Raw genomic sequence first — 19,003 nt, 5'->3', positions numbered from 1 at the left:
TAGCTTTACCTTGGTTGCTATGCCTTTACCGTTGAAGACATACATAAAATCTAAAATTGAATATGGGAATTAGATCAAAGAAATCGGTCATTGTCTAAGATTTACAACGAGTAACAGCTTGGCTTAGCAAATGATCGAGAAATCTAGTCCAGAATAACTTGGTGCCAGCACAAATTGACGGAGTTTCGTTTTTTCCATTGCCAAAACTTGGCACACAAGGTCTATTTGTTAACGAAAACTTTCTCAGAAACATTACAAGAAGAGAGAAATCAGCTGTTGAAGAAAAAGAAACAGCTGAAAAGAACTTTTTTGAGGATATGAGAAATAAAGTATGGGCATCAAGAAAACTTCAGAGTTTGATCGTTTGGATAATCCATTCCTACTGTAAAATGTTGCTAAAATGATTGATTGTCAGGACCTTTAAAAAGCAGAGGATGGCCAATAAATGATGCGACGTAAATCGGTTAAATCTTTCCTTCTTTTATTCGATAAAATCGTCCCGGCAGCTACATAACTTGCATGCTAATAACGGCATAATAATTAACGCATGACATGGGCATAATCTTTCACAAGAACTATCCCAGAGGTCTTCCAAAACTGATATATCTCCTAGAAATATCTCAAAACGACTAAGAGCAAAACGAAGGCGACAAGATCTTTCACAAGCATCTTGCCCCTAAAACGGTGCATGCCTAAACTGCTTTCTCTTGCTGCTACTTTTCCTGAGGTACGGGCACAGAATAGAAATGACCAGAAGGGTCACTCGTGTCGGCATCCTTTGTTGCAAGTTCACTCGATTTTTTCTGGCGCCGCGCTGTCTGTACATACAGTTCTCGTTTTCAACCGTCATGAAAGGAGGCTAGTAGTCTAGGATGTTTCGCAATCGAAGGGGTGTTGAAGCAAATTTCAAAACAAGCTCCCTTGAATATCACTGGGGCTGCACTTCATACCATCATGAAGCAAAAGGAGAGTGAATAAAAACACAGAGGCGCTTAGTTCGTTATGGATCGTGAGTTTGGAAACGATATTTAAATTCCCTGTTAGCTAATAATCAATACTACAGGCCTACTACAGTTGTGAGATGCGAGACCACCATTGATAGCAGTATTTTTCGGTTATGAAGCAATATATACAGGGCAAGATACTAGTTTAATTCTTTTTCAGATCGTTGAATTTGTTTTCCTAGTCCCATCTCGCATTATTGTGTTGTTTTTCATCGATGTGCTTTGTTCGTGCTTATTGTTTGACATACTATCCTCGTTTTGGTGACGCATGCGCGAAAAAACTCACGCTGAATCGATTGGCCAGGAGTGACCCTTCTGGTCATTTCTATTCTGTGGTACGGGGCTCCTATAAATACTGAACTAAAAACAATAAACATACGTAAATGAAACGGTGAAAGGAAGTAATTTACTGGGTTGCTATGGCGATCTACTTAACATGCTGATAATTGACGTAGGTATGAAGTTACTCATAATAAGAAAAGATTATCCTAATACACGTGATAGAAAAATGCGGAACGAGCAAGGAAAGTTACAGATAAACAAGAGTGATTAGGTAAAGAAAATTAAACGAATGGACTAGAGAGAAAGGCCTAAAATTAGCAGTATTACACTACTAAGAAAGAGAAAATATCGATGCAATTATAAATTCTATTTAAACTCATTTTGACAAGCCCAGTTTGAAGGTTTTTCTTTTTTCACTTCATTTCCGAAAAAGTTAAGATCAGATGTTACAAAGTTGTATCTTAACTGTGCAAAATTGCTTAACTTTTTATTTTTAGTTGATAGTTCTTCTCTTGATATTTCATTGTTAATGTTTTTTATCAATCCGTGTTTCATTTATTTTTCTCCCTCATCTTATTTCGGGTACTTTTAAAATCTAAAAAAGGTTTCATTACGAGCTATATGATGGTGGTTATTCTGAAACTTTGCAAAACTTTCGATTTCAAGTTAACATCACAATAGACGCAACTATGCGACACCTTCAGTCAAAATTAATTTTAAATACAGTTTCTGGCCTTCCCTAAGACACCATGATTCTAAATTTTTTCTTGCCGCCAACCATGATGGCGGCCTTTTCTAAGCCCTTTCAAGACTTTGATATTTTGGCCCCTCCACTTTCAAATACGTTTCACCGGCCCTGAACTTGTGGTGATGATTGGTAATTGGTAACTGGGATGAAAAAGGGGACATTGTTTTGCACCGAATTTCAATACACCAAAGTACCTTTTTTGACCATACAGCTGTGACATTGTAATAGTTGATTTATTTTCCGTATCTATTTTAAAAAGTGCAGTTTGCTGCAAAATGCAAGCCAGAAAAATTTAATGCTATTTCATCGGAAAGAAATTGTGAAGATAACTAAAAGACTGCAAAAAAAGATATGGGGGCCTGGGAGAAAGGTTCCACTTGCCACCAGGCGTTCTTCAATAGTTAAAAATTGCACGTTCAGTGCCATAATAATAATTAATTGCACATAGGCAAGAAAAAAGTTTATCATTACATACTATCAAATGCTATTATAATCACAATTCTAAACTGTAAAAGACTGTAAAAGCCGGGAACTCCTGAATGAAATACTTGATGCCATGGGCTCCGACGTAGGTTGGAAAGTGGAGGGGCCAAGAGAAACAATGTAACAATCATAACCAAAGCTTTTTTAAAAAAAGCTCTATTGTTTTGCAAAAAAGTGAGGGGGCCATGGCCGCCCCGGCCCCCCTTTGTCGGAGGCCCTGGATGCACGTGTAAACAGGGATTAATTCAAGGGTTTTTTGGACGAGCAAGGCTAAGCTAAATGTGACGAAAGTCCGTAATTTCGTTTATAACCCTACATAATATACAGAGATTTTGCATAACCATCTATCAAACTGCCCAACCGAAATTTTTAAAGTTTAAATCATGAAAGTAAAGGCCTCTGATCATTTAAAGTCTTGGGTACATTCCAGCAAATGACTGGAAGCAATGTTTCAGAAAACGTGAAAAATGCACGGTCAGCAAAACTTTGACTTATGAATTTTTCAAATCTGATAATTTTATCAGAAAGATCTTGCGAAACTGAGTAAAAAATACTAAAAAATCATTGTTTCCTGCCGTAATTTGACGTGCTGAGTAGAATAAGATGCAACTCCAACTTTAAAACATCAAAAAGCTATTTTTAGACTTTGGTTCTTGTGTCCAGACTGCTGTTGGGTATTTTTTTTATATATTCTCATAAAATTTACAATGACAATCAATTACAATACAAAAGCCTAGGGAGCATGGAAATGCATAACAACCCTAAGACTTACATATAACATAGAGACACAAATATTACAATGATAAGCTACAAAAGTGATTGGAGTGGTGTCGCCCATCGTTCCAATAGCGTTGCAGATATGACAAATACTCACAAAAAGCTATTTTAAAAGGAGATATCAATTCTACCCATGTTCCTTACTAATCACACAAATTTGCGCTGTTTGGTATCGCAGTGTACCCTTACAACTATGCACGTTGTTCAGCTGTAACTTTGTTTTTGAATGACAGTTTGTATACACTATTTTTTATAAGAACCAGTAAATTCAAGTTCAGGCTGACTGTTCTTTTTTTCTCGAAAATCTGAGGCTGGATTGTTCTTAAATTGTTCTTTTATTAATAGGGTGTGAGCAGTGTGATTGCTAGCTTTTTTGCTTTGGGGAGGTGTTCAGGCCTCGTTTGCCAACAAAGTGAGTGAGACAACCTTCATTTGCCGATAAGTTTGAATATTCGCCGAAAAAGAACCCACACATGACCAAAAATCTTCATTTTTGAGATAAAACGTTGTTCCAAATTGCATTTTGCAGAAGCTCAGCCTCAGCTTGTTTTCAATTTGTTCTTAAATTTTAACCAATTTTGAGGCTCGTGTTCTTATAAAATTGTTCTTATAAAAGAAAAAGAGTGTATTTGAGATTTGTCTTCCTATGTTTTCATTGCTTCTTGGCCGATTTTGCAACAGTATGGAATATATCAGGGATCATAACCAGAAAAAAAAATTAGTGTGCGAACTGCATGAAAAGTCTAGGCACGCCATTCAAACCGACAAGCACGTATTTTAATTGACGAGGCAAGTCCGTGCCTGTAGGCACGTTAAAATAATGAGACTGCAAATACTGTTTGCAATGATAAAATCATTCCAAATTGAAAAGTTTTGGGCCTTTTTCCTGAAGGTCTCTGATAAGTGGCGACTGCTACTTATAAAAAAGGGTGAATAAACAACTTGGGTCTTACAAAATAAAGCTGATGTGGCTTACTTTGTATCTGATCTGTCAAAATGAAATTAAGTGATTTGTTTGGAGAGAACAGTTCGTAACAGCATTGGAAGGCCAATCTCGATGATCTTCAGAAAAAATCTGGTAGGCCAGTCTTATCAGAAACAATCAGAGTTTTGTTGTTTATTAGAACAATCGTATCATTAGAACAATCGTATTAATACGTAACATACAAGAGAGAAGAACTCTCCAAAGTTGATTTCGTCAAGTTAGCAATGGAAACAAAATGGTAGAAAGTGAATGTTATACGTAACGATGCTTTGAAAGTTAATAGCTTGTACATTCAGTGACGGTAAGAAAATAGATATGGGGGCCTGGGAGAAAGGTTCCACTTGCCACAACCATATCCCGGCAACAACTTTTGTAGTTCATTTAGAGACGGTTTATAAAATAGGGGCATTTATTTGAAGGCATTTGTTCTATTTTTGGAGAAGAAAGGCGTTTGTTAGAAGGAGGTCTTTATGGGCTAGGGGTTTATCAGAGAAAGTATGGTTTATCTGAGCCTAAAATAATTCTTAAATAGTTTTTAAGAAGAAAGTTCGAGAATTGGCTATTTTCTTTGCCTTGCTTTGTCAGAAAAACATTGTGGGAAATGACACAAACTAATACAATAGAAACTTGACGGGTGCTCATCAAACTTTGCAATGAAGCCGAGCTTGTCTTGTTTTCTAAAAAACTCTCGTCGATAGAATGTCAAATTTTTGATAAGCTTCGAGTCTGGTATTTATTCTATTATTTCTTGAATTTCACCGATTTCGATCCCAGTGTTCTCATAAATGCTTTTTTCGTTAAAAAAAATAGGGAGCTTTGTCATAGTGCCTTAGATTTGTTTAAAAAATCACTAGAATTGTGTAGCTTTTGTTAAATGTCTGAAACTTGGCATAGAAGCTCTTATGGATATAAGAAGTATTTTGAGTGTTAGAGCCAGCATGTAAAAAGGTTTTGTGACGTAGTATGACGTCATATGGAGTTATTTTACTCAAATGTGGTAAACATTGGAAAGTTCACTCTACGAATCTGTACACGTTTAAGAATATTATTGAATTTTTTAGATTGCCTTACCTGCCTGAACATGAACCATACACAGCATAAACGAGGTCCTTGTTCGCCTCTTGCAAAAACGTAAACAAACCGATTCTCTTCGTGTCTTCCAGCGTTTCTATAATGGGCAGATGCTTGCTTAAAACTAAGAATTCGACCTGGTGAAGAGTTTCGAAACGTATTGAGCAATAGGCCTTCGAAACAAATCTTAGTTTCCAATCACGTAGGCAACGCAAAGTAACATTCAAAATACGTTCAACCAGGGTCGCCGTGCTATGAAAACAACAATAAGGACACTTGCAAAATATTTATCAAAAAACAATAGTCATTTGGCTCTTTTTATCTGCAATGACATATTTATACGGTCTTATTGCAGCAGCTTCATGGCATTCAACTCGATATATCTTGTGATATAGCTGAATATCAAGGACCGAGCATATATCGGATTGAGGGGACTCAAAAGTTTTTTGGGGGGCTAAACATGCTAAGAACCAAGAACAGGGTGCCTATTTGTATTGTTTTAAGTACATTATGAAAACTATAGCCCCCTTAGCCCCCCTGCTTCCGTGGTCCCTGCTGAATATACGTTTTTATCATAAAGAAGCTAGCTAAATTGTGTAGCTTTTGTCTGGTAAATTGCCTGGAATATCATAGCAAGGGTTTTCCCCTCCAGTGGTCATTTCAGAAAATCGTTTATCAAAATGCTTTACTATTATTAATGCATGCTTTTGTTGGGTTTGATTAATTCCAGTCTTAAAATCTAAATCATTTCTTTATGAGGCTCTATAGATTTATTGCATTATTCTTATCCTCTATTTCATTTCTTTTATTTTAACCTTGTATTATCTTCTAAATTATTATCTGCAAAAAAGTAGAGGGGGCGGAAGCCACCCATAGTGACTGCTTGAAAATCTAACAAACAACAACAACTACAGCAGAAAAGGCAACACTGACACCTAACAAGCCAGAGGATGAAGTTTTCCTAACAACAGCCTTGGCATTCAATATTGCAAAAAAGCATGGCAAGGTATGCATTAATTTTCGTAACCTATAATACAAGAAACCATCAAATTTGATTTACAGCTTCCTGGAATAAATGAAACAAGCGAATCTAGTCCACTTTAGCAAGCGAATCTAGTCCACAAACTATCTATGTCTTTCTTAGGCCCGTCTCTCTGTGTCCCTCCACTCCAGAACTCGGGTTCCCAATCGCAAGAAATGTCAACAAGACGATTATTTCATAACGCAAGTACGATAACACTATCGCTAAAAATTGTCCCAAAAGGGCAGCTATGTGTTGATAATTTAGTGGTATTTAATGCAAGTTTTGTGTTTTTGGCCTAGGCCTTTGGTACCGCCCATTTCACCACGTTTGCGCGCATAGTCTGGCATGGTGTCACCTTTTGTTAAATCTTCAAAATTTTGATCTTCCACGCTGTAAGGATTTTCAGTAGAACTTTTTCCATGCAAACACTAAGCCCTTGATTCTCTCAGGGTACATTAATAGTTTTCTCCCAAATGCCTTTAAGTTAACAAATTTGCCTTTTCTAAAGTTCACAAATTCCCCTTTTGATCTGTTTCATTCTTGGCTAAACATCTAAATTTGTTATTCTTTCTAATCTCTATTCATCTAGTTTTAATCTTTTTGATAACTTTTACAACTTTCTATCTAGGCCTATATAATGTAAATTTCTTCATTTATTCTTCAAGTGATTGTATAGTTGCTGACAGAGATTTGCATGCAAATCGCCTGTTAGATGAAATCATTGCTGGTAAAACAGATCTTCATGTTGACAAAAGAGATCCTTCAAAGCGTCCTGTGATATTTACAGCTTCATCAGTTCTACCAACACCTATAAGTGGTTACAAGAGTTTTAGGGAGCAAGTTGGGGGCCATTTGTCAGTGCAGGACAGTCCATGTTTGTATTATAATGTACTTTGTTACTTCCTGTTTACAATTTTCAGTCATTTCTTTACTGAAAAACATTAGAATGTTACATTTTTCTTAGCACTGTCAGGCTAGTACTTAGAGTTTCTCAACTATTCACAATGCCCAGTACTATGTTTTTTTTAAACCTTTCCAATGAAAATAGGTATAGGCCAGGCAGAACTGGTTTTGAGAGTCAACACAGGAGATCAAAATAAACATGAGACCCATTGTCAACTAACAAAGAAGTCTTCTCTTGTTTTACAGGGTTTTCTAACAAAGAGATTTCACAGGGTCTTCTCTTGTTTATCAACATTGTGCCTGCTCAATTTCAGGAATTCCTATATCAGAAATTAAAAATGTGCAGTTACACTGGGAAGGTAATCATACTGAAGGAATGAAGCTGCTGGTGTCTATTAGGGTGCTGCTTTGTATGCCTGCTGAAAACAAAGATGCCACTCTGTCACATCAGATTCCGCTGACAGAGGAAACTATAGCTATTGAAAAAAATTGAAAACAATTTGCATGACGATATACAGGGATATGGGAAACTGCTTTTTGTTTTCAGACATTCCATTCAATCCTGTCCTTAGATATAGCTGTTGAAAATTTTATGGAATTTGAAATTAATTTTTGAATGCCAGAATACTCATAAAGAATCATACTACTGCACAATTTTTATTTTCTGACACAGAAAATCTTGAAATTGAACAGGTGTGATGTTTATAAACAAGAGAAGACCCTGTAGAATGTAGAGGCTTCGTTGTTGGTTGACAGTGGGTCTTGAAAGTCATACAATATCATGCTAGGGTCATGTGAACAGGGAAAAGAAAACCATGAAATTGCTTTAGCTAAGAGCTCTGTATAAAATGGTGTTTTTGATTAACTATAAGTTTTTTGTAAACTTCATTTTTGCTAGCTTGCCAAAATTGCCCTTAAGAATTTCTTGGCTTAAGTATTTTCTGTTGCTTACAGCCTTTGCACATAAATAAATTAATTCACAGCCCTTGTTTTTTTTAATTATTGATTTGACAATTAGCATGATACAATTTTTTAAATTCTTGTTTGCTACATAAAATTCAAAGATTTATTTGCATCCACCCCATAAAGTTTTCTGGATTATCTGCAGGTTTTATGTTGGATGATGATGGACATGTTTTAAAGTTGCTTGAGGCAAAGTCTCATAAGGAGTGTCTTGAGGAAGTTTTTTATGAACATGTTTTCAAAAAGGAACCAAGGAATGAAGAATGGAGAACATTAAAGGATTTTCTTCCATTTTATTACGGAAAAATAAGTCTCACACATCTAGGGAAGAATTGTATCCTTTTAAACATATTCAAAGAAAATATTTTCAATCGATAAAATATTTTTCCAAGTATTTATTTTGTATCTATAGTAACAAATCTTTTATTTTGATTACTGTCCTTTCTTGTTGACATAAAAAATCCAACTTTCCCATAATTGTACTGAAGATGTGTTTCTTTTTTGACTGTATTGGGAATAATTCTATTTTAAATGCATCATTTGACCACACTTGTATAAATGTGACACAAACTCGTGTAATCATTTAAACAATATCCTTTTAACTTATTTTTTTGCACTTTAATGCTGATATAGTGTCCTGCCTTGCGTTCTTACAGTGGCAGTACCAAGGCATGGTATTGGAGAGGGTGGGGGTAATTCCCCCCTCTACTTTTATCAAAACATGGTTCACATAATTCTTCTAAATATTAATTAAAAACGCACTGGGGAGGTGTAGGTCATATTTTTTTAGATTTTTCTTAGGGAAGTACACTTCGTATAAGGCACTGGAATAATGCAGAGGGTCGTGGTCTCACTGGTCACCACGCATATTACCCTCCCACTCTGCAGCAGCTGGCACTGCCAGTGATTTCTCAAGCTCTTTTATTGTTCTTTAACTAAATCACAGTAGAATATTTAAAAATGGAAGACCTAACGAAGAATCTGGAAAAACCTTGTATTATCGATATTAAAATTGGAAAGAAAACGTTTGACCCTTTCGCAGATCCACAAAAAGTCGAGAGGGAGTTAATCCGGTATAAATACCAGGCTCAGCTCGGATTCCGTGTCACCGGCTTCAAGGTAATGTGTCTCTCGGGCATTTCGGGTAGTTTAATGTTCTTTTCCCGCTATTAGCAATGGTGTTGTGAACTGAATGTGGTATTAGTTGCATCATCTACCTTTTTCTTTAAAGAGTCCTTTGTGTATTACTCATCTTCTATTCTCTTCTTTCACTTGACGTTTTTTATTTCGGGGCTACTTTGTGTTATAAGGCCGGTTTCCATTAGAGCGAATTCGCCAGCAAATTCGCCGAGCGTGTTTTCGAAGTCGTGTTTCGCTGGGAAGTTGAACTGCTTTCAATCCACATTTCGCTAACGAATTCTCCTATGCGCGGAAAGAACAAAGGACATTCCTGTCGCTGACGAGTTCGCTGAAGATTTCGCTCAAGTGGAAACCGGCCTATATGTAGGGTTAACCAATTGTCCACCTTGCGTTCCTTTACAGGTTTTACTTCTTTCACAACGATGTGATATTTCCTATTGTAATACCACTTTGACCATGCACACAGCATTAAGATGGCTGGAAGTTATGCAATTTTGGGCTCCGTTTCCTCAATGAAATGTTTTTCATGACCATCATCGAAAGCCAATTTTCAAGACGTTGCCCATCGCCAATCCTATGTTTTTGAAAAATACTTATAAGGCATACAGTGTTTCTTGGCAACACCCCCTTCCCTCATTTAATACCAGCTAAAACTTGTTTCCCAAAAGTGAAATCATGGAGAAATGAATTTTAGAGATACTTCTGTACGAATTTGAAGTCGAACCGCTCAGCCTCATAACAGTTCGTATTTTATGCTATAGAAAGTATCCATAAGTTTAATGCATATTTCATTGTCAACAGCTTTTCAAGGCGAAAACGAATGAAACAGAATTGTTCGACCGTTTTTACTGCAAAGGAATCCAGCCACAAGACATTACAAGAAGTAAGTGTATTCTTTTTGGTATTTTTGGTATTGCTGGACATCCATGTACGTTCTGACTGCTCGCATTGGCTGAACAATCCTAACAAAGCTTTGTTTCAGACGAGATAGTGTAGGCCTGATCTGACCTCGTACGTTTTATAGCAAAATGCCAGTCAACCTAAATAGAGACTATTTTTACAACCCAAGGCTCGCTTTATACTGTGAACGATGAAGATAATAAGGAAAACATTCAAGTTAATAAGACAAAGATAAAAAAATCTGTAATGTGTAATATTCTATTCAATATTCTACAAGGAAAGAGATTTGGATGAAAAATTTATTTTGAAGAAGTAACAAAGCGCGTTGAAATGAGACATGAAATAAGACAATTGCATAGAAGCGTAGCAAGTGATAGATAAAAGAATATCAAAAGTGTGGGGAAGTAATTTAGAATTTAGTATAATAGATAGAATAATAACTGTATAATGTTTAGTATAATGCTTTTGTGGAGATTAAAACAACGGCTAGACTCTAAACCGGTGACTTGTGATGTAACGAATAAATTCTGCTTTTTCTTCTAGCCTTCTCTTATTTCTTTGACATCCAAAGTTTTCCCGAGAGGAGATATCTGGTTAAGGAAGTCATTAATAAATTGAAGCAACTGTTGCAATGGTTCGAGAAGCAGAAGCGAATTAAATTCTTTCGCACATCTCTGTTAATAGCGTACGACGGGAGCCAAAAGATTACTGAGAAAAAAGCATGGCAAAAGCAAGAACATTTCGCGACAGATGACAACGGCTCGAAATCCTTGGAACTCGGCGAGATATACCAGATTGAGAAAAAAGCCAATGCGAATTTTCACTTTCAGAATGTGGGAATCCATGACTTTCCTCCTGCCACTTTGTTGGGTTCACATGGGAAATCAAACCTCGAGATGGGTGAAGGATGTATTGGTAGGGAAAAATGTGTTGTGAAAATGATAGATTTTGCACATACATTTTGCGATTTAGAGGAAATGTCTGATTGTATTGACGAGAATTACATATATGGGCTTAAATCGCTTATAAATGAAATAGAAAAATGCTTGGGTAATGGGTTTTAATGTGGCTTATTTTTCAATGATGAGGACGCTTTCGTAAAATAGTTGATAACTGCGTTTCTCGCTAAGGACTGGGAGATAATGATAGGCGTTCCTAAATCAAAGTGGCAAAATGAATGACTCAAAATATATTTTTATATACATTGTTTCTTGCATACATGTGAGCTAGAAATGAACTGTCCAATGGTAAAACAAACCGTACACTTTTGCGAATGCAAGGGCTATCAGAGAAACCACTATCAATCGAAACGAGCGCAGAGAAAAGGAGAAAATGCGAATCAATCAAATAATTTCTCTCAGAAAGCTGGGAGACAGAACGCGGGCCCAAGCCATGTTCTTGGCGCAAAGGTGTATGCCCCTCACATAGAAACACCTCTCGTAGAAGCGGAGTCTAATCAACCGGGGCAAAAAGATAATAAAAGACAATAATAAATCCAAACACTGTTAATTAACCTACAAGCAGATCAAAATGAACCCATGCTTCCCATTTTGTCAGGCACCCTTATTTTTGCTGGCACGTCAATTGTTTCACGAAAGCGCCTTCCCGGTTTTTAGACGCTAAATAATATTTTTAAAGCATTCACCGAGATATAACAGTATTTACAACTCATAATCTAGATATTTTCATCAAAACAACTCATATATTTATGTATTTATATTTTTTAATTATTGTAGATATTCTCAAACAATCATTTATATTCTTTTTGCACAATTACTGTATACATATTTATTTATCGATATTTATGCGCAAAATAGCTTCTTCTGGTTTGATAGAATTTTCATGTTTAGCTGCTTTTATAAAAAAGTTCAAAGCTTTCCTGCTTAGCAAAATTTAACTAGGCTGCGCGCAGACACGACTGGTTTTCCTAGAAAGGAGGTTAATGAGACTAAGTTTAATTGGTTAAAAATTTTAGGATTTCTATCCCAACTACCCTAATTCTCGACTCAATTCACTCTAGTCTCATGTAACTAAATTGTCTCTGAGAGAGCAAGGCGTGAGTGCGCGCAGGCTAAATTTCCATCTTTTTAGCGTCCACCCAAAATTCAATATTGGTTAAAAAGTTATTGCGAAGACTTGATCCTCTTCGCACTGTTTAGAAACATAATATAGTTGTTTCTGCTGATTTAAAGATAGTGATGTGATTAGGCCCCGGGGATAACGATTTGGGGGATACTTCTAGATAACCCTGACGAAGCTATGCAAGGATTTTGCGATTATGCACAGTATTCGTCATTTTCGTTTTTATTACAATAATGAAATAATGCAGATGTTTTCAAACTCATGCAGAACTGCCTGTTGAAACCTGAAAAGTTGGACGGTCTGGTTGAAAGCCAAAGGTTTTTTGGGGTATCATTTAGTATTGCAAGGTTTTTTTGGATCTCGAACAACTGAGAAACTTATCGCCAGTTTCACCGTAACTCATCCCTAAATACGGGTAGGCCTAATCACATTTGACACACATTTTTGTAATTGGCTTCCATGGTAGTTCGTTATTGTAATGCATTTGCTCATCGCCTTATTTTATGTGTATAAGGGGGAACGGGTTAATTTATAAAAAAATTCTTTGCATCATCACGCTAGTTCTTTGTTAGCTTTTTTACTCATTCCGTACAGCGCTGCAAATGTGCTTCGTTACTAAGTCCATTGTCCGGGACAATGATTACAATCGATGTTGCTTTTTGACAGATTTTTCAATCAAGTTACACATGGAATAAAACATTCTTCCCATGATCAGTAGGATCGTTTCTGAATTACTGCTTTCTGGGAGAAAATATATTTATGTAATTGCCAGTAAGATAACGAAGCTTGTTTTATTGTTACTGAAAGTTTCAAATTAATCGAGGTTTATAAGATATGTATATGACATCTTTTTAAAGCTTGATTATAATATCAAAGTTTTGCTCTTACTGTGACCATTCTGCACTTTGGCAATTTAGTTACGAGTCAAAAACGGCACTTTGGCGATTCCGTACGCCAAATTTTTAATCATTCGCTATTCCATTCCATATTATTATAACATTTTTAAAATAAATTTACGCCGAAAGTCGAAAAGCTTTCAGAAAGTTTCATTGAAATTATTTTGTCCAAACTTACAACCAGTGTTTTATCAATTTTTTAAGAAGATATGATTACAGAAGCGGCGCAAGCCACCTAGCGATGGGGAGGGTGTGGGTCTTTTGATAAAGCCCCAGGAAAATGCTTTGGAGGACCACACCTTTCCCTGAAAACATGCCTTTTGGTGCAAAAGTGTCGCTGTCTACAAAGTATGGCATATACGTCATAGTCAAGTTGCAATATTTTGACATATACTTATCGGCATGTACAAAATGACTTGTCTTTTTTCTTTGTACCTCAATAAATCAGAATGTTCACTTCAAATGCCATTGTTCTTCCCCCTCCAGCATTTTCTCCTCGTATATCCCTCCAACATTTTCTCCTCGGATTTTTAAGATAGAACACATCTTTTAAAGTCCTTCTTTGGTGCCGCCTATTTTGGCTATAATTGTTCCATTATCCTTTCAGGCAAAGCGCTCCTGTTTGGCTCATAAACTTTTGTCTACAAAGTTTAGAAACATCCTCAAAAAAGTACGGAGTGTGTCTTATATGATATTTAAGAAGTGTCACCAGCGTAGCTTTTTTAATGTTCTGGGTGCATCCTCCTACACAATGTGTCTTTTCTACCTTTTCTAAAGAACCCATCAAATCGCTTGCTATTGGTCAACAAAAACACAGACAAGAGCTACGGACGTTGCAATAGGTCAAAGTTGCTTCATGGTAACTGACGAGTTTGTGAAGTGAATAAAGCAACGAATTATCTCGGTTTGTGCTTTTCGTAGCTTTCAATAGTTCAGTTAAGTTTGAGTTAAACATATTTTTCTTTGAAACAATCAAGGTTATCGAAAGGCTTCAGTTATTTGACGAGCCGCATTAAGAAGAGCATAGGATCCAAAACACCACCTTGAGGGACACTGTCAATTAGACTTGGTTTCTGACTATGATTTTAACGACTCTGGAACACCTTCATGTTTCAATTATGATATCTTACATTGGCTTTTCATTACCTCTTCAAGCACAGTAGATTTTTTACGAAGCAACGTACAATGCCTGCCAAAAGTACTAGGAACACCCAGCAATTTACGCTTCATTCGATATCTTTCATTCCTTTCATGAAAAAAAATACTACTTCCGCCCCCTTCCCCCCTAAAACAATGTTGATGATTTAGAGAAATATCATAAGAGAAGCGCAAAAGAAAGTGCTTCCTAAAATCCTAACCCGTTTGATAGTAAACCAACAAAGTTCTGTACGGGAGAGGGGGATGCGTGATTTTGACCTTGGAAATTGACGTCAGTGTTCCAAGACTTTTGCCAGGCATTGTAGTACAGGTTCTGACGTATAGTTTTTACTTGATCAATGTGATATTTACTTGAACTATTAACATGTTTGGGCATTCAAGAGATTTTGGCGGGCATGCAATGTACACAGTTTAAAATGTTTGCTCTCCTATAGGACTGTAACAAGATTTCTTCCTGCTAACATTATGAATTTGCACCGTTTCAAATTTGATTGATATGAATGAGGGAGACAAACACCTTCTTCGCTCAGTTCTAAAACTTAATTGCAGATGTAAGATCACATAAAGCACGCATGGAAACAAATAATATGGAAACAAAGTTTTTAGCAAATACAAGAACAAATAGATAAGACAAAAATATAATTTTAAATCACATTTAAAAAAGTGTACTTTTCAATTTACGTTAGGTGCATTGTTTTTGTCTTTTGGCTAGTGCAGGTGTTGTATAGCTCTCTAGTCCAGTAAATGATTTTAAACTCTATAAATGTGAAACAATAAAAGTAAGATAAAGTTTTCAAAATTTCATTGAACATTAAAAACAAACTGAATAAAAAGATAGCAAGTATTTTGTCTCAAAACATTCTAATTATCTTATTTAAAAATCAATGCTAATTCAATAGTCAATAGCAGAAATCAAAAACTAATTCATAGACAATGTGATGTAATTAATTCAGGGATGTTAGAAGTAAGAATTAATTCAAAAGGAGAGGCAGGTAGGGGCCAATAGCTCCCCGAACAAATTAACAATAAGGCTGCTTGTCTTTTTAACTTGGTATTGGGTGGGAAACAACAATTGCCTCCTTGTTATTTTAAAGACTCTTGCACAATCTTGCACAGCCAGCTATCTTGAGAAATTGATGTTTTATTCATGGAATTCCATATCAGGCCAGTTTTGAAAATATAGTCACAAAGCATGCCGGTTGGGCCAAGGAATTTAACCCCCTTGTGTTATCAAGAATATTTTAGCATGCATATCCAAACATAGAATGGGTTATTATCAAAATGGTATCTACAAACCTCTTGAAATCTCTTCTTTACTAAATGCTGTATTTCTAGAGGCCATAGTGGGCCTAGTACCTCATTGTCTGAAAACAGGTACAGCTACAAGAGAACAAGCAACTTTGATTTTCTAAAGCAAAATAACAGATCTTGAAAAAATTGACATGGTTTTTTCAAAGTCATATAATAGTCATAATTTGATGTTGTAATGACATTGAAACAACAAAAAGGAGAATGATGTTCAACAAACTATCCAACCTTTTGCTGCCCATCTTCATATATCTGACCGGGTGCCCCAGCAGATATTTTTAACTCAATTACTTTATAATCTGTTTTGTTGATTGGATGAAAAATGATCCTGAAAGAAAAAACTTATTCTTAGATTTAGAACATAGATACTGTTTTGTCTAACTAAGTTATCATGGAACCACTCTGGGTTTGAAAGTTTTCCTAACTTGTCATCTGAAGCCCTGATACATCAGTTAACAAAAAAAATGAGTCACTTTTTACAAAAATAGGCTATATTCAACAGGCTCTTAGTTGCCTGTCATAGCATTTACAAAACTTTGCAGAGAATGAACATAATGAATATGCTACATAATTTCTTAAACTGTAATCATCTTTATCTGGTATGAAGGAGCTTGGTTTTTGGTAGGCAGGCTTATTACAAATTCCTTGGTCAAAAATAAATGCACTTTTTATCACATAACCAGATGTATATTGGTTGATGGTGACAACAAGTTCTTTATATTCTGGGTGGATTATCTGGTTGTGCCAGTCTCTGGTATTGACTAGAAGTGTCAAGCTTGCCAAAGCATTACGTAACATGTCAGGCATAAAACAAGATTTTCACAGATTGGATCTTTTCTGAAGATTTATGCTCACAAATAGTGCCAATCTGAATATATTACGACATTAAATACATGCTTAGTGCTTGAGTTCAGTGGAAGATCAATAAAATATGATACCCAAATTGGCCATGGAACAGAGTAACAGAATAGAAAATTACTTTTTGGTTTATCCACTGTGTGAGAGAAAGGGCAAAGAAACCCTAGTTCTGAGAGCATAGCATGTGCATGGTCTGACATTGTATTCAGTGGCGGACACTTGGGGGGGAGAGGGGGGGCAACTGCCCCCAAATATTTTAGAGAACAATGGTCTTTTGTTCTAAAACAATAGGAAATGTGATGTCATCTTATTAACACAATAGGCTTGCCCCCCCAATATTTGACCAAGTGTCCGCCACTGATTGTATTATCAAATTTGTTAAAAAAAGAAGCTTAAATCATTCCATTAAAAATGAATTACAGGTATACCTATAGTTGAAAGGTGCATAAAATGGTTGAAAAGAACCAATAGTACAATCAACGGTCAGTCTATACTCATCTTCTCTTGTTCTTGAGACATAGACTCCTTCTACTCGTCCTAACAACAAAAGAGGTAAAAAAAGATGCCAGTTACTTACAAAAAGGCGGGCAAAAAGGCAAAAGAATCACCATTTAATCAGAGCTGTGTATTCCTCACCATTTGATTATTTTGAAACAAATTTGTTTATTTTTACTCTTCCTTGAATATGGTCCACCTAAATCTATAAAATGATAGTATAGTACATGCCTTTATGAAGGTGTCCATTTTGCTGACAGGTGGCTTGTTTGGGTCTTATGGGTTAAACGGCATGCATATCTAAAGGCATCATCATAAAAAGTACCTATGGATCTAGCCCCAATGTTCCAATCATACCTCATGGCAGCTGGTGGCAGCACAGGCATTATATATGTATCCAAATAGCTATCACTAGAGCTGATTTGCTCGATATTTTTCTGTACATTAATTGCTACATAAATTTGATATTTTTAAATTCATTTGTAATAACCTGGTTATAGACAAATGACAAATTCTTAAATTTTTAACAAAAACATTTGAAGAATCAATTTTTGCATTATTTAAATGTGGGATTATTTATATATTACCGCTTGTAGTTATTCCAAAATAAATAACACCACCATTTGCATTTATAAGTCCATTTGAATTGCGTCTGACATCCTACAAAAAAATATGTGATGTTTGCTTGAAAGCAGAAAGATAATTCATAGCTTGCTACTAAACATCTTTCTTTAGAAAAATATTTTTGTTATTTTTATCTTTTTCAACTTGCTTATCATCTCATATTTAAAAAAGTTTAATTCCAGTTTCACTCTGACATCCTAAGTGTCACTAGCAGGGGCACAACATGAACTTTCTGTACACTGTTAGATCCTCAATACCTCTAAGTTCTATTTATTTATATATATTTATGGATGTTTGTAGCATGTCTAATAACAAATATTCTAGTTTCCTCAACTTTCATAAACTGCCAGGGTGGAATCCATGTAACTTATGCTGGGGATATCCGGCGTGGACCAATTTGGTGTATTGTTGTTAAATGTAGAAAAATAGGGTTTTGATGTAAAAGTGGATGGATTATCTGTCCGGGGTGGAATCCATGTAAAGCTCACACCAAACAAATATACGCTAATAAACAAACGATTCCGCCTTGGTTTGATGCCTGTGTTTTGGCCAGAGGGTTAGCTTCCCTGTTTGACTTAAAAACAACCGCTGTTTGCCAAAAAGGACGATTAATATATTATGCATTGTATCTGTATCATACAACTTTTTGGCACTTGCTTTCAGAATTATGAGCTCAAAGGAAAACAGTCTATTCCGCTTATAGTCAATCTGCTTAAAGTCACACTACACTTTACATCAATATTACGAAACAGGAAACGACAACGGTGATATGACACAAGAATTATTAACTAGGATCTTGCTCTAAGAAACACCAGGATTTGCATCTAGACCGTAAATGCATTATATAAGTATTTACCTGCTGAAAACGAGTTGCATCACTTATAAATATTGTGTCTTTATCCTTTTCAGGACGAAAAATGTGTCCTATCGAAAAAAGCTTGCCTTGTCCTTGGGCCATGTTATCATCAAATTTCCCGCCATTTCACTGCCTCTGAAAAAGAGATCGGTGCATGTCAAAACGAGGGAATGATAACTGGGGTAGATGGGGAAAAGTGGGGCGTAATTTTGGATGCAGGGCCCGTGCCAAGGGGCATGGCCTCTCCACCTTCCACCTTTCTTTGAAATACATATTTAAGCCAGCTCAAATTATTTCAGATAGATAAATCTGTAGATTACAGCAAATAAATTCAACAAAAGTCCATTATCAAAACTGCTTCAGCAAAATTTTTGCTACGATTGGGGCTAGATAGGGAAAGAGGAAACTTTCTCTAGTTCTCCTTTTGAGATAAACTCATTCATTTA

The 19,003-nt window shown here is 36.0% G+C and overlaps 2 protein-coding genes across 4 annotated transcripts; one reads left to right on the top strand and one right to left on the bottom strand.

Annotated features, from left to right (window-relative positions):
• The first annotated feature begins 781 nt into the window (after positions 1-781).
• On the top strand, positions 782-12,914 carry LOC135690076 (inositol polyphosphate multikinase). Of its 3 annotated transcripts, XM_065207531.2 has the most exons (6): positions 782-6,356; positions 7,040-7,248; positions 8,386-8,574; positions 9,187-9,359; positions 10,182-10,263; positions 10,824-12,914. In XM_065207531.2, exons 1-6 carry the CDS (start codon positions 6,349-6,351, stop codon positions 11,342-11,344), a joined length of 1,182 nt encoding a protein of 393 aa, XP_065063603.2. In that variant the 5' UTR covers positions 782-6,348; the 3' UTR covers positions 11,345-12,914. The 3 variants fall into 3 exon arrangements, with proteins under 3 accessions (XP_065063603.2, XP_065063605.2, XP_065063604.2); XM_065207533.2 differs by lacking the exon at positions 782-6,356 and having other exon boundaries at positions 7,110-7,262; XM_065207532.2 differs by lacking the exon at positions 782-6,356 and having other exon boundaries at positions 7,114-7,248; positions 7,592-8,574.
• Positions 12,915-14,999: 2,085 nt separating this feature from the next.
• Positions 15,000-18,692, bottom strand: LOC135689351 (schlafen-like protein 1). The gene is made up of 6 exons (XM_089108549.1): positions 18,558-18,692; positions 17,665-17,737; positions 17,011-17,119; positions 15,953-16,052; positions 15,713-15,796; positions 15,000-15,173 (listed from the first exon to the last, which is right to left on the bottom strand). The coding sequence occupies exons 1-6, from the start codon at positions 18,657-18,659 to the stop codon at positions 15,099-15,101; spliced, it is 543 nt and encodes a 180-aa protein (XP_088964675.1). The 5' UTR covers positions 18,660-18,692; the 3' UTR covers positions 15,000-15,098.
• Positions 18,693-19,003: the final 311 nt, after the last annotated feature.

This window comes from Rhopilema esculentum, chromosome 5, assembly GCF_057945365.1.
Source record: "Rhopilema esculentum isolate cy_ngs chromosome 5, ASM5794536v1, whole genome shotgun sequence".
NCBI lineage: Eukaryota > Metazoa > Cnidaria > Scyphozoa > Rhizostomeae > Rhizostomatidae > Rhopilema > Rhopilema esculentum.
This window is presented reverse-complemented; position numbering and strand designations above follow the sequence as displayed.